Source organism: Gobio gobio (assembly GCF_949357685.1).
Source record: "Gobio gobio genome assembly, chromosome: 10".
Lineage (NCBI taxonomy): Eukaryota > Metazoa > Chordata > Actinopteri > Cypriniformes > Gobionidae > Gobio > Gobio gobio.
Window position 1 is genome coordinate 3,346,773 of NC_137116.1, and position 13,325 is coordinate 3,360,097.

Below are 13,325 nucleotides of genomic sequence, written 5' to 3' on the forward strand. Positions count from 1 at the left end.
TTTTTCTACTTACAAAGCATGTAGAGGTCTGTCATTTGTATCATAGGTACACATCAACTGTGAGAGACGGAATCTAAAACAAAAATCACTTTGTAGGATTTTTAAATATTTAATTTGCATTTTATTGCATGACATAAGTATTTGATCACCTACCAACCAGTAAGAATTCCAGCTCTCACAGACCTGTTAGTTTTTCTTTAAGAAGCCCTCCTGTTCTCCAATCATTACCTGTATTAACTTCAGCTGTTTGAACACGTTACCTGTATAAAAGACACCTGTCCACACGCTCAATCAAACAGACTCCAACCTCTCCACAATGGCCTAGACCAGAGAGCTGTGTAAGGATATCAGGGATAAAATTGTAGATCTGCACAAGGCTGGGATGGGCTACAGGACAATAGGCAAGCAGCTTGGTGAGAAGGCAACAACTGTTGGCAAAATTATTCGAAAATGGAAGAAGTTCAAGATGACGGTGATGATCAAGATGATCTCCCTCGGTCTGGGGCACCATGCAAGATCTCACCTCGTGGGGCATCAATGATCATTAGGAAGGTGAGGGATCAGCCCAGAACTACACGGCAGGACCTGGTCAATGACGAGAAGAGAGCTGGGACCACAGTCTCAAAGAAAACCATTAGTAACACAATACGCCGTCATGGATTAAAATCCTGCAGCGCACGCAAGGTCCCCCTGCTCAAGCCAGCACATGTCCAGGCCCGTCTGAAGTTTGCCAATGACCATCTGGATGATCCAGAGGAGGAATGGGAGAAGTTCATGTGGTCTGATGAGACAAAAATAGAGCTTTTTGGTCTAAACTCCACTCGCCGTGTTTGGAGGAAGAAGAAGGACGAGTACAACCCCAAGAACACCATCCAAACCGTGAAGCATGGAGATGGAAACATTATTCTTTGGGGAAGCTTTTCTGAAAAGGGGACAGGACGACTGCACCGTATTGAGGGGAGGATGGATGGGGCCATGCATCGCGAGATCTTGGCCAACAACCTCCTTCCCTCAGTAAGAGCATTGAAGATGGGTCGTGGCTGGGTCTTCCAGCATGACAACGACCCGAAACACACAGCCAGGGCAACTAAAGAGTGGCTCCGTAAGAAGCATCTCAAGGTCCTGGAGTGGCCTAGCCAGTCTCCAGACCTGAACCCAATAGAAAATCTTCAGAGGGAGCTGAAAGTCCGTATTGCCCAGCGACAGCCCCGAAACCTGAAGGATCTGGAGAAGGTCTGTATGGAGGAGTGGGCCAAAATCCCTGCTGCAGTGTGTGCAAACCTGGTCAAGAACTACAGGAAACGTATGATCTCTGTAACTGCAAACAAAGGTTTCTGTACCAAATATTAAGTTCTGCTTTTCTGATGTATCAAATACTTATGTCATGCAATAAAATGCAAAAGAATTACTTAAAAATCATACAATGTGATTTTCTTTCTGGATTTTTGCTTCTACATACTTTGTAAGTGGGCAAACTTGCAAAATCGGCAGTGTATCATATACTTGTTCTCCCCACTGTATATGCTCCTCCGGGTAGTGGGGAAATGTTTTTTAGAATATTCCAGATGATAGCCTCAGAAACATATGGTACTCTGCTATGTGGAGGAGACTTAAATATCCATCTCAATCCAAACTGGACCTGTCTAGCGTAAAAAGTATGGGGAAAGCAACTTCACAGGCTTTTATGGTGCGGAAATTGCTATAAGAGTTCGGCCTAATCGATGTCTGGAGGGAGTTAAACCCTAGAGATAAACAATATACATATTATTCGTCTTAGAACAATGGTACAAATTGATAAGGAAATTTAAACTAGAACACCAGACGAGAATTTTAAGTTGGATTGGTTATTATTCTCAATTATTCTCTCCTCGAGTGGATAAAAGGTTTCAAAGATGGGCTCACAAGGGAATAACTGCTTACTGCTCTATTATTTTAAAGGGAGAAATTCAAGATTTTCGGTGTGGAGAAAGAGGATATAGAGGAGTTAGACACTGCTGATGCAACAATTAGAAGAGCAATAAATGATTGCTTCTCTTTAGAACATATATTAAATAATGCTTATAATACAAATGACAGTAAAAAATAAATAAATCTGGTATATATACTAATTATATAAACTAATTATATTAAAGAAAAGTGGGAAAAGGAAATGCAGATTTGCATCCCAGAAGAAGAATGGCTAAATTTGTGGCATTCACAGTGTGACTAGTTATTCCAGGGCTTTAAGAGAATTTAGATGGAAAAACACTATACATTTCTTTGTCATGCCCAAAATGAAAGCCAAACAAAAAGCTAATTGAGGCTCCTGCAGGAGGCAGTGTGGTACACAAGTGGCTGATCATGTACATATTTTCTCTTGCTGTAATTGGTCAGAAATCCAATTACAGGTATTGGTTTTAATTGAAACTGTATTGGTCAGAAAGACACTCAAGTACAGAGGAAATATTAGAGATGGAGATTGGGGAAACAAGAGGTTATATTCTATCTTGGTAATATACCAGATTCATTAAATAATAGGAATAAATAGTTACGGATGATCCTACTAGCAGCAGCAGAAAAAACCATTACTTGTTAATGACTCCAACATCATGGGAACTCAATGGGAACAAATTGTCACAGACATTTATAAAATGGAAAGACTGACATTCAAGTTGAGACTAAAAGAAGAGACTTTTGAAAAACACTGGGGAAAATAGACTACGCATGTATCAAAACAGAGAGAAGGGAGATAAATGTGTAATAGGAATATTTATATGCATACATGTAACCATCATAAGAGAATATTACTTCAAGCTGCATGAAAGTCCATGACTATGGACATGACATTTTGTTTACATGTATTTGTGTATGTATGTATATTTACGTATGTATGAGTGTCTATAAGTTCGTATATGTACCTGTTGACTTCTCAAGGCTACTCAAGGATCTCTTGTAGTAACCGATTATGGTAACAGGTTTTTTTTTTCTTTAAATGTTACATTTTGAAAGAATTTCCATGTAAATACCTATGAAGCTGTGTTAACTGTTTGTCTTAGTTCTGAAAATGTATATAAAATAAAGTAACAAAATAGGAAAAGAAACTGATTTGGCCCGCGAAAATTCACGAACAACAGTAAATGTGACTTGAGGGCAAGAACGAAATAAATAAAACTTACATTTCATCTGTTTCACTACTGGTTTGCTTGGGTCCAACCAATGCTGTAAAAAAAAGAGAAATAAATGATCCACTGCTGTGCACTAACAAGTAAATATGGTGACAAATCAAAAATGTTTATGGTAGGCACTTTAGATAAGCATTCTGCTCAGGATATGATCGTAAACAATATTCCCACTGATGAACCATCCCTTTTTTCTATAATGGGCATTAATATTACAACATAAATGACTGTAAATAATTCACTAGTGCTGCTGGAAGGTTTTCTGCTCGACTGAAGAAACATTGTCGAACATACAGTAGGGTAAAACCCCTTGGTCGGTTGTCATGGTAACTTTGTTCAGAATATAAAGCCAGTATGATAGGCTACTTAAGGATGAAGTATATCTAACCTGGTGTGAGTATAGAAAAAAGTACATGTAAGATTTGCAAGCGTTTACATTAATGTCCAAAAGTTTGAGGTCAATAATATTTTTTTGTAAGAAATTTATTCTATTCAGCAAGGATGCATTAAATTGATCAAAAGTGACAGTAAAGACAGTGTTACTGTTTTTTTCTGTATTTTAAATAAATGGGGAAAAAATGCAGCCTTGGTGAGCATAAGAAACTTTGATAACACTTAGGCTAAGCAGTAGTTATACATTACTTGTACTGACTGTAGTAATAACAGTAAATTCTGCATAATTATAAGCTACTAACCCTAAACCAGACCTTAACTCTAACATAAGTAGGCCTACATGTAGATAATAGGGCTGGGTATCGATTCAGATGCTCCAAATCGATTTGATTCTCGATTCTCGATTCTTGATTCTCGATTCGATTCTCGATTCAACTCAATGAATATAGATTTAATACAAATAGTATATTTATAAAAAAGAACAGTGAACAAATTTACAAGTGGGTAATTAAAAATAAATTAAGCGCCACAAACCTGTATATTAAACTCTTTTTATTTTAGGTACACTTGGGTACATTAAAAAAGGACCCATCTCTATATTTCAAATGCATACAATTATGTTAAATACAATAAAATCTAATAAAATCCAATAAAATGTTAAATAAAATAAACTTTATTCTAAAAAAATGTATCTGAGAATTATTTTATACAATTTAGTTTTTATGGATATTTTGATATATTTATTCTAAAACATAAAAAGCATATTGGATGATTTTCAGCAATTTTCAGTACACAACAAGCTTTTCTTGCGATTTTGCCGCCCGTCGTGTGTGCAGTTATTTTTCATACACGAGAAGTGTGTCACATTGTAATGAACAACAATACCATAACATGCTGACTTATGTGGACTAAATTTTATTTGAGGAAATCGTCTCGGTTACGTATGTAACCCTCGTTCCCTGAAGGAGGGAACGGAGACGTACGTCGGAACTGACCGACGAATTGGGATCTGTTTCCAGAGACCGACCTACTTCGAGTGATTAAAACGAGCCAATGGACATTGGCATGCGGTTCACACATTCCACGCACCGCCCCGCAGCGCAGGTATAAATACGGAAGTGGAATATCGCATCATTGCTTTTCAACTGAGGAGCCGAGATAAGTGACTCAGCCTTCAGCTGAAGCACAGCACCTGGCGACGGGACGTACGTCTCCGTTCCCTCCTTCAGGGAACGAGGGTTACTTACGTATCCGAGACGTTCCCTTTCAGTCGGTCACGTTCGACGTACGTCGGAACTGACCGACGAATTGGGATCCCTACCAACACGCCAGGATGCTGGCCCTTCCAGCGTCCTGCCTGAGCTCGCTGGACCACTCCTATGTTAGAGTGGGAGTCAGGGCTCCCGGCAGGGAAGGACAGTCACTACTGTTCCTGCAAGACCCACTCAGTGTGACTATTGGATAACGCTGGGAAATGTAACAGTAATGATTCAATCAGTCATGTGGCAGGATAGACCAAAGTCTGAACACCTCACAGCCCTCGTGACTTGTCTAATCAAATCATGCTTAAACAAAGGGCCTGTGTGTTACGCTGATTAGATCCAAACCACATCATGTAGCCGCAAGAGCGTTGAAGGCGTCGGCCTTCCCCTCTATAAAAACTGGAACCGACCATCAGCTCTTTGCATTCTCGCCACCACAAGGAACGGACCTCTTGGCATTTAGCCATGGAGGGGAAGACCCTGGTCTTCCCAACCCTGAGAGAAGACCTCTCCGCACGGAGAGAGAAACCGGCAGACTTCTGGAGTGACTTTCCTAAACTTCAAAGAAGTTCACCTGGGACTCACAAATCCTTAGCGAACTTCCCCGACGATTCGAACTCAGACACTTACACAAGAAGCCGTAGTAATGCAAGTATTCTATTTCACAATCAAACTGCTTGAAAAACGTTGTCTGAATTATGAATTTATATGAATTTCTTGTGGGCTCTTGGGAAAAGACTGAAGCTGTCTCTCCCTCTCTGTCCGTCTGTCTCTCTCTCTCTCTCTCTCTCTCTCTCTCTCTCTCTCTCTCTCTCGTTAATTCTTCTTCCCTTTTTATTACTCGTTAAGTTTCATGTTTCCTTGTTTGGACCATATTGTTTGTTTTCTCCTACATATATATGCATATTTCCCCGTATGAATCGTAGCTTTGTAAACTGTAGTTGTTTTATTAAAACCCAATGATTGCATTAAATTGAATCTGTATTGTTTTGCTCACAAATTCGAAGTCACTGAAGCGTAAGATCTAAGCTACCCATTTAAGCTTGATTTTCATGTGGTACTACTTCAGTAGTGCAGATCGTACAAACATAAGAGATATTATTTGTCCTGATCAAACAGATCAATGTTTCTTAAGGTTTGTAAGATTGATAATTGATGAAGAAATCAATTTGGATAAAGGTTACTTTTAAATGATTAAAGGTTCCGTTATACGTAAATTTTGTCTGTACAACAAGCAAATAATATTCATAGACTCATGAATATTAATACCATTTGAGTTAATTATTCCCCAAAACTCATTGTTGCTACAGTGGTGGAGAATGCGGGCAGTTTCAAACTTTGTTTTTGTGAGCAATATTAATATTCATATTCATGTGTATTTTTGGGTATTAATATTATGCACGCGCGTTTTCGTTCGTTTGTTCGAACTGTGAGACAAATCGCTCAAAGCGAACTCACTTACTGACTAGGCACAATGCCGAGCTCAGCTTAAGCATATTAACAGATGCTAATTTAGCAATATTAGATGTCCTGCAGAGATAAAGAAATCTCTGTACAGTCCGTACATGCGTAATATTGTTTTATCCCGCTTGACTTGAACGAAGAAATCTTCTTTCAAGCGGAAGATTGAATTAGAGCGAGTTTCCTCTTTTCAATAATAGGCCTAATATAATATTAAATCGTTAAGATAAACGATAACTCCTGGTTTAACATTGGATTAGCTACCCAAATCGGAGACCTAAAACATTTGACTCATAAATGCTGACTGACCGTCAGCCAGTTTGATAAATGTCTATTGGAGTTCTTTTAAATGTGACGTAAGCAGATGTTTATTCCTGTATCCACATTTTCTTGTGCAGCGAATGAATCCTGCCAATTTGTTTGTGCCAATATAGCACGAAAAGATCCGACGTGGTCTAAAAAAGTAATTGTGATTTGTGTTAATCCTGTGTGCGGCCATTATTTGATTTTTGGTCTTCAAGTCACACGAGCAGGTGCAACTCTGCGTGCTAGACACCAGAGGGCGCGACCTAACAGCTCTCGAATTACACTTCACCAAAACTTTATCCCGAGCGGGCGCAACAGCGCCATCTGGTGAGCGTTCCTCCTAACTAACTCTAGTCTGGGTGGACTCGACTGCGCCATCTCGTGGGCATTTTCGGATAGTTCTACTCTCCGCTATAAATTTTGTTTTAACAAACTTAATTTCCTTCCTAAGAAGAGCATGTAAATTGTTTGATTACTTATAGAAAGGTTTTCATTTATGCAATTTTACTAGCATTAGGCAGCAACCAGGTCTCCGTTCTCGCTTATTAAACACACTTATTTGAATTTGAGTTTAAAAGGAAAAATGAATTTCCTCTAGCTTAAATTGAAATTAGGTTCTTAAAGTTACTGACAGTCCACTTGGAAGGAAGGACGCCACCGTGTGGCCATACCCTGCTAAGTCAGCTTACAGCTCTCTCTCTCTCTTTTCCCACTTCCTTTTCACCTGCAACCATAAATCACTTGATCCGGTAAACAAGCGAGTCTTAATTAATTTTTGATTTCACCTATTTACCCTCTTTGTGTATTTATTGTAGGGCTCACAAGCATCGGTGGTGAATTGAGAATCGTCTCAACGTGGTCTCCATGAGCAAGGTTGTCCAACCGACGTGACCGGCATCGGCTGTGTGTGAATCTCGGTTTCTTTTACCTCTGTCCGCCGTTGCGGCCCGCAGTGGCGACATCAGCAATTTGACACTCCAAAGCCAGTCAACCAGTTCAGCTGACACACACAAGGCAATGTCTGGCACCTGTATCTAAACCATGGCTTAATAGGGAGCCACTCTTGAAAAAGAGGGTTCTAGGGAACGTGCCAACTTTGCTGTGCTGGCTGGCGGTTGACGGGTGGGTGCTGTCAGGTTGTGTTTAAAGTCTAAACTGTTTGAGTGGGCGTAACGCGATACAGAGTAACGAAGGACCGAGGACACGGCAGTTGGGTGTTTGGGAACGCCCGGAAGGCTAACTGTGCCGCTGGTTTTCCACCTGAGCGACCTCAACTCGCCCCGGATAAACTAAATGTGATAAAATCCACATTATAAGCCGAATATTAGATACTCCCCGAGTATAGCCTAAACGTTTGGCCCACCTTTCCTCTCTAAGCCGCACCCTCTTCCTAGGTTTCCTAACCCGATAGCCACACATGCTGTAGGCCCCAGAAACTCTCACGAAAGGTAGCAGGCTTAGCCCCTTTAGTGTTTCTCTAACACTCCCAGCGTTCGCGCTTGTTTTCCTTTTTATTGCAGACCAATTCATTTTTGTGTTTGTTTCTTTCCTACCTTCACTTTCCGGACTGTTGTAATCTTGTTTCTCTCAGTTCACCAAGAGACCCCAAGGAAAGCTAAGTAATAGAGTGACAACCAAGCAGCCGGCGTCACCAGGTGACCCACAGGGCTACCACCTGTCAAAGTCTCTATTTCAGGCCGACCCAAAAATTGGCCCGCCTAATTGCCTAACTGTCTAACTGTTTACATCAGTTAGCCAAAATTCTTGTCGACGGCATGGTCCGTACAAGAGCTCGTTAACCTTAGAAAAAAACTTGCATTGGCCTCTTTGTGTGTGTGTGCTGTGTTTCTCTCGCCCACAGTGAACCAGTATGCCCCGTTCATCCAGTCCCACTGTCCCTTGGGATCGCCTAGCGGTATGGCTGGAAGCGATGACGAGCACTGTTCCGTCGGAGGACACCAGTGATCTGCAACAGCTGAGCCAGGAGGAACTGGACACAGAGCTAGACAAGCTGACGGCACACGACCCGACGCAGAGTTACTCTCACAAAGAACTGGCCAAGATCCTCGGGAGCCTCGCCCACAACCTTGTCGCCCAGGCACGGCTAAGAGAAAAGAGCCACACCGACCTGGAACAGGAAGCGGCAACATTAAAGCTCCAAGCCGAGGAGGCCCGGAGAAACCAGGCCCTCACCCAGCGTCATCTAGACCAGCTACTTCTAGAGACAGAGAAAAAGGGTGAAACGGACACAGAACGAGAGAAAGAAGTAAAAAGACTTCCAAAGGCCCTGAAAGATCTGCGTCTGGACACAGACTGCAGAGAGCAGTCAGAGAAAGACACCAGGGAAGAACTCAACGAACAGCTCCGGCGAGGCAAAGTTCTCCTAGAGAGAGCCAACACTGCACTCAAAGACAGAGATGCTAAAGCCAAAGCCTCCGAAAACCACTTGCAGGCTGCCCGAGCCGAGATCAATGAGCTGGTCCAGCAAAGACATGAGCTCAAAGATGAACTTGACCTTGTTCACAGAGAACTGAAACATTCCTATAAACTGCAAAGTGACCGGGAAGGGGGAACGCACCACACAAAGTTTCCCCCGACCAGCTGGTCCGCACCTTTTAGCCAAGAACCAAGAGCTAGAAAGGGGGGTGACAACCCACTGCTAAGACTGTCACCCTCTAGCCTCCACGAACCCCCGCCAGCAGCGGAGGAAGGGAAACACTTCCAGGAAGTCAGGGCCAGCAGCCACGTAGCTCATAAAGACCTTGACAAGCTGGCCAGAAATATCCCTACGTTTAGCCCAGACCCTGCAGGAGGAGACGACGTTGACGCCTACTTGCAAGACATAGACTTTCACCTGCAGACTGTCGCTAACGCGAACACTTGGGACAGATTGTTCCTACTCAGAATCACTTCTAACCGGGACGTACGCAGCTTTCTAGACCGTCAACCAGAGACTGTCAAAGCAGACTACTGGCAGCTACGACGAGTTTTAATTCACGAACACTCTGATCCAGAATCAGACCAGGGGCTAATTGCTGCTGTGGACCTCAGGCAAGGTCGACTTGAAACCCCACTGACTTTACAGCCACACGTCTCCATCAGTCATGACAACCTCATGGCAGGACAGACCATCCCGAAGGTCTGCACCCTAGTCAACGAACAGGGAACGGTGGTACCAGCATACACCAAAGGGGTCGCTGTTCGGCTCAACATGCGATGTGGCCAAACCTTAAACCACACGCTGGGTTTCTTCAAACCCTCACCTGAATGTGTGGAACTCGGACTCACACTTGAAGCCACACCCCTCACTGAAATGTCATCTTGTGTAGTCTACATCCTCTTCAACAACTGCACCGCAACTGACATCAACATTCCCAAGGCCTACCGGCTGGGATGGCTAGTGAGCCATGACTTTCATGATTTTGAACTTGAACCACCCATCATCGGGCCCATTCCACCTGCACTGATACCAGAAGGGAGTACAGATAACACGCTGTTCACTGCACCCTTCAAATTCATTGCCATCACGTCTGTCATGCCGATGACCAAAGACCAGGTGTGCCGAACGGAGCTGACTGAGGACAATCACCTCGCAGTATACACAGTCTCCCACCAGCCTGTCGGTGAGACTGATGAACCTGCTACACCTCTCAAGACCAACCTGATCTATGTAGACGACGTTCTCATGAAGAGCACAACGGTGGCCGACCACCTGAAAGAAAGAGACTATGTTTTGAACCAACTATCCGCAGCCGGTGCCAAGATCGCCCTCCACAAAGGACAGTGGTGCCGGGCCAAGGTCAACTACGTGGGCCTGCTAATCGGATCCCAAGGCATTGAACCTCAGTCAAACTGTATTCATGCCATTCAAAACATCAAGCCTCCTACTAACACCTCTGAGCTGCGCAGTTTTCTAGGGGTATGCAATTACTCCCGACAGTTAATTGAAAACTACTCAGACATGGCCAGACCTCTAACAGCCCTGCTGAAGAAAGACTGCCCTTTTGTCTGGTCGGATGCACAAGAACCCCAACAACAACTGACCTGTCAAAGACACTTTGAACCGAATGCGTGCCAGGGCATGCCCATGGCCTACGTCGATGGGTGCTCCTACAACCACGACGGCATCCTCAAGGCAGATGCAGGAGTGCTGTGGGTGAACGATCAGCCGTGCCCACCACAACACTTCAAGTTGGGTCCTCAGTCATCGCAATATGCAGAGATAGCAGCTATTCTCATAGCCCTACAGATTGCATCAGCACACAACATCAGAGAACTGCTCATCTGCTCAGACTCTAACTATGCCAGACTCAGTTTCGTGTGCCACCTTCCAAGCTGGAAACAGAATGGTTTCAAGACCGCTAACAACAAGCCAGTCAAACACCAACACCTGTTCCAGGAATGTGACAACATCACAAGAACACATGACCTGACAGTGTACTGGAAGAAGGTAAAAGCACACTCGAAGCTACCAGGTCTCGACAAAGACTTAAATGACCAAACCGACGCCCTCGCCAAGTCGGGCGCACTACACGGCGACATGTGGGTACCCCCAAACCCCACATCCAGCCCCAAAGTTGCAGTGCTAACCCGCAGCAAGCGACCGGCCCCGGCTACAATGCCCGCCTCGCAGCCGCTATCGCTAACTCCGCAGATGTCCAACAACGGCATTGCGGATATGCAAGCCTCTGACACTGCGCTATGTATCTCCATGATCATCAGCAATACCCTAACCCTAGGCATAGCCTTTCTCCTGTACAGGAAGTTCAACGAGATGAGAACCCGCTTCAGCCAAACTTACGACAGCTGTGTCTGGAGGTCTCCGATGGAAACCCTGGAGGGAGGGTAACACGCCAGAAGCAGATGCGAACCTCATCGAGCTGGCTCCTCAGCCACAACGAACACCTGCTATCCAGCCGTCCCGATTCACCTGCCATCCGACCATTGTGATGGGGGTTGTCCGATAATGACCATAGGTCATCATCTGACAAAAAGGGGGACTGTAACAGTAATGATTCAATCAGTCATGTGGCAGGATAGACCAAAGTCTGAACACCTCACAGCCCTCGTGACTTGTCTAATCAAATCATGCTTAAACAAAGGGCCTGTGTGTTACGCTGATTAGATCCAAACCACATCATGTAGCCGCAAGAGCGTTGAAGGCGTCGGCCTTCCCCTCTATAAAAACTGGAACCGACCATCAGCTCTTTGCATTCTCGCCACCACAAGGAACGGACCTCTTGGCATTTAGCCATGGAGGGGAAGACCCTGGTCTTCCCAACCCTGAGAGAAGACCTCTCCGCACGGAGAGAGAAACCGGCAGACTTCTGGAGTGACTTTCCTAAACTTCAAAGAAGTTCACCTGGGACTCACAAATCCTTAGCGAACTTCCCCGACGATTCGAACTCAGACACTTACACAAGAAGCCGTAGTAATGCAAGTATTCTATTTCACAATCAAACTGCTTGAAAAACGTTGTCTGAATTATGAATTTATATGAATTTCTTGTGGGCTCTTGGGAAAAGACTGAAGCTGTCTCTCCCTCTCTGTCCGTCTGTCTCTCTCTCTCTCTCTCTCTCTCTCTCTCTCTCTCTCTCTCTCTCTCTCTCTCTCTCTCTCGTTAATTCTTCTTCCCTTTTTATTACTCGTTAAGTTTCATGTTTCCTTGTTTGGACCATATTGTTTGTTTTCTCCTACATATATATGCATATTTCCCCGTATGAATCGTAGCTTTGTAAACTGTAGTTGTTTTATTAAAACCCAATGATTGCATTAAATTGAATCTGTATTGTTTTGCTCACAAATTCGAAGTCACTGAAGCGTAAGATCTAAGCTACCCATTTAAGCTTGATTTTCATGTGGTACTACTTCAGTAGTGCAGATCGTACAAACATAAGAGATATTATTTGTCCTGATCAAACAGATCAATGTTTCTTAAGGTTTGTAAGATTGATAATTGATGAAGAAATCAATTTGGATAAAGGTTACTTTTAAATGATTAAAGGTTCCGTTATACGTAAATTTTGTCTGTACAACAAGCAAATAATATTCATAGACTCATGAATATTAATACCATTTGAGTTAATTATTCCCCAAAACTCATTGTTGCTACAGAAAGCGTGCCCTTCTCGGGAGATGTTACGCTGCGGAGCCATGTCCTTCAATGGAAGGAGAGGTGGAATACACATAAGGACTAACCTAACAGGGTAGTGCAACATATGGCAGTCTCTGGAGTGGACCCAACCTGGTTCCAGGGGGGGAAGAACACACCCAGAGACAACAGAGGAAGCTCTGTCGAGGGAAAGACACGGGGCTAGCCGAGTAGGGTAGCTGGTACCGTGGAGAATACACATATGGGGTAGCCGTGAGGGGAACGCAACATATGGAACCCAGCCTACACACACGTTCCACAAGCATACGGGTGCAGGCCTGGCGTCAGACGGCCACCACGTCTGACACCGAAGGGGTGACGGAGGAACTCACAGGGTTAGCCGTTTTCCGGGGAACACAACTGGAGCAGAATAGACGCACGTATCCGGCCCAGAGGGCAGGAGTGGCGTATGCAAGCCGACACTAGAACGGGCACTTAGCGCTGCTGGCCACTGGGGGCGAGAATGCGGGAAGATACCGGCTCTACACGGAGGCTATAAAATCTAGCGAACGTGTTAGGTGTCGCCCAGCCCGCAGCTCTACATATATCTGTCAGCGAGGTGTCTTGAGCCAACGCCCAGGAAGAAGGCACACT

At 44.0% G+C, this 13,325-nt stretch overlaps 1 protein-coding gene across 2 annotated transcripts in view; it reads right to left on the bottom strand.

The window, feature by feature from the left end:
- frmd3 (FERM domain containing 3) overlaps nt 1-13,325 on the bottom strand; it is a gene marked incomplete at its 5' end in the record, with an annotated part of 102,446 nt that overhangs the window by 62,608 nt on the left and 26,513 nt on the right. For both annotated transcript variants that reach the window (XR_013817351.1, XM_079827689.1), the window contains one exon: nt 3,156-3,198. Coding sequence is in view for 1 of the 2 variants with exons in the window: in XM_079827689.1 (XP_079683815.1) it covers nt 3,156-3,198 (43 nt within the window). The remainder of the gene's footprint in view (nt 1-3,155; nt 3,199-13,325) is intronic.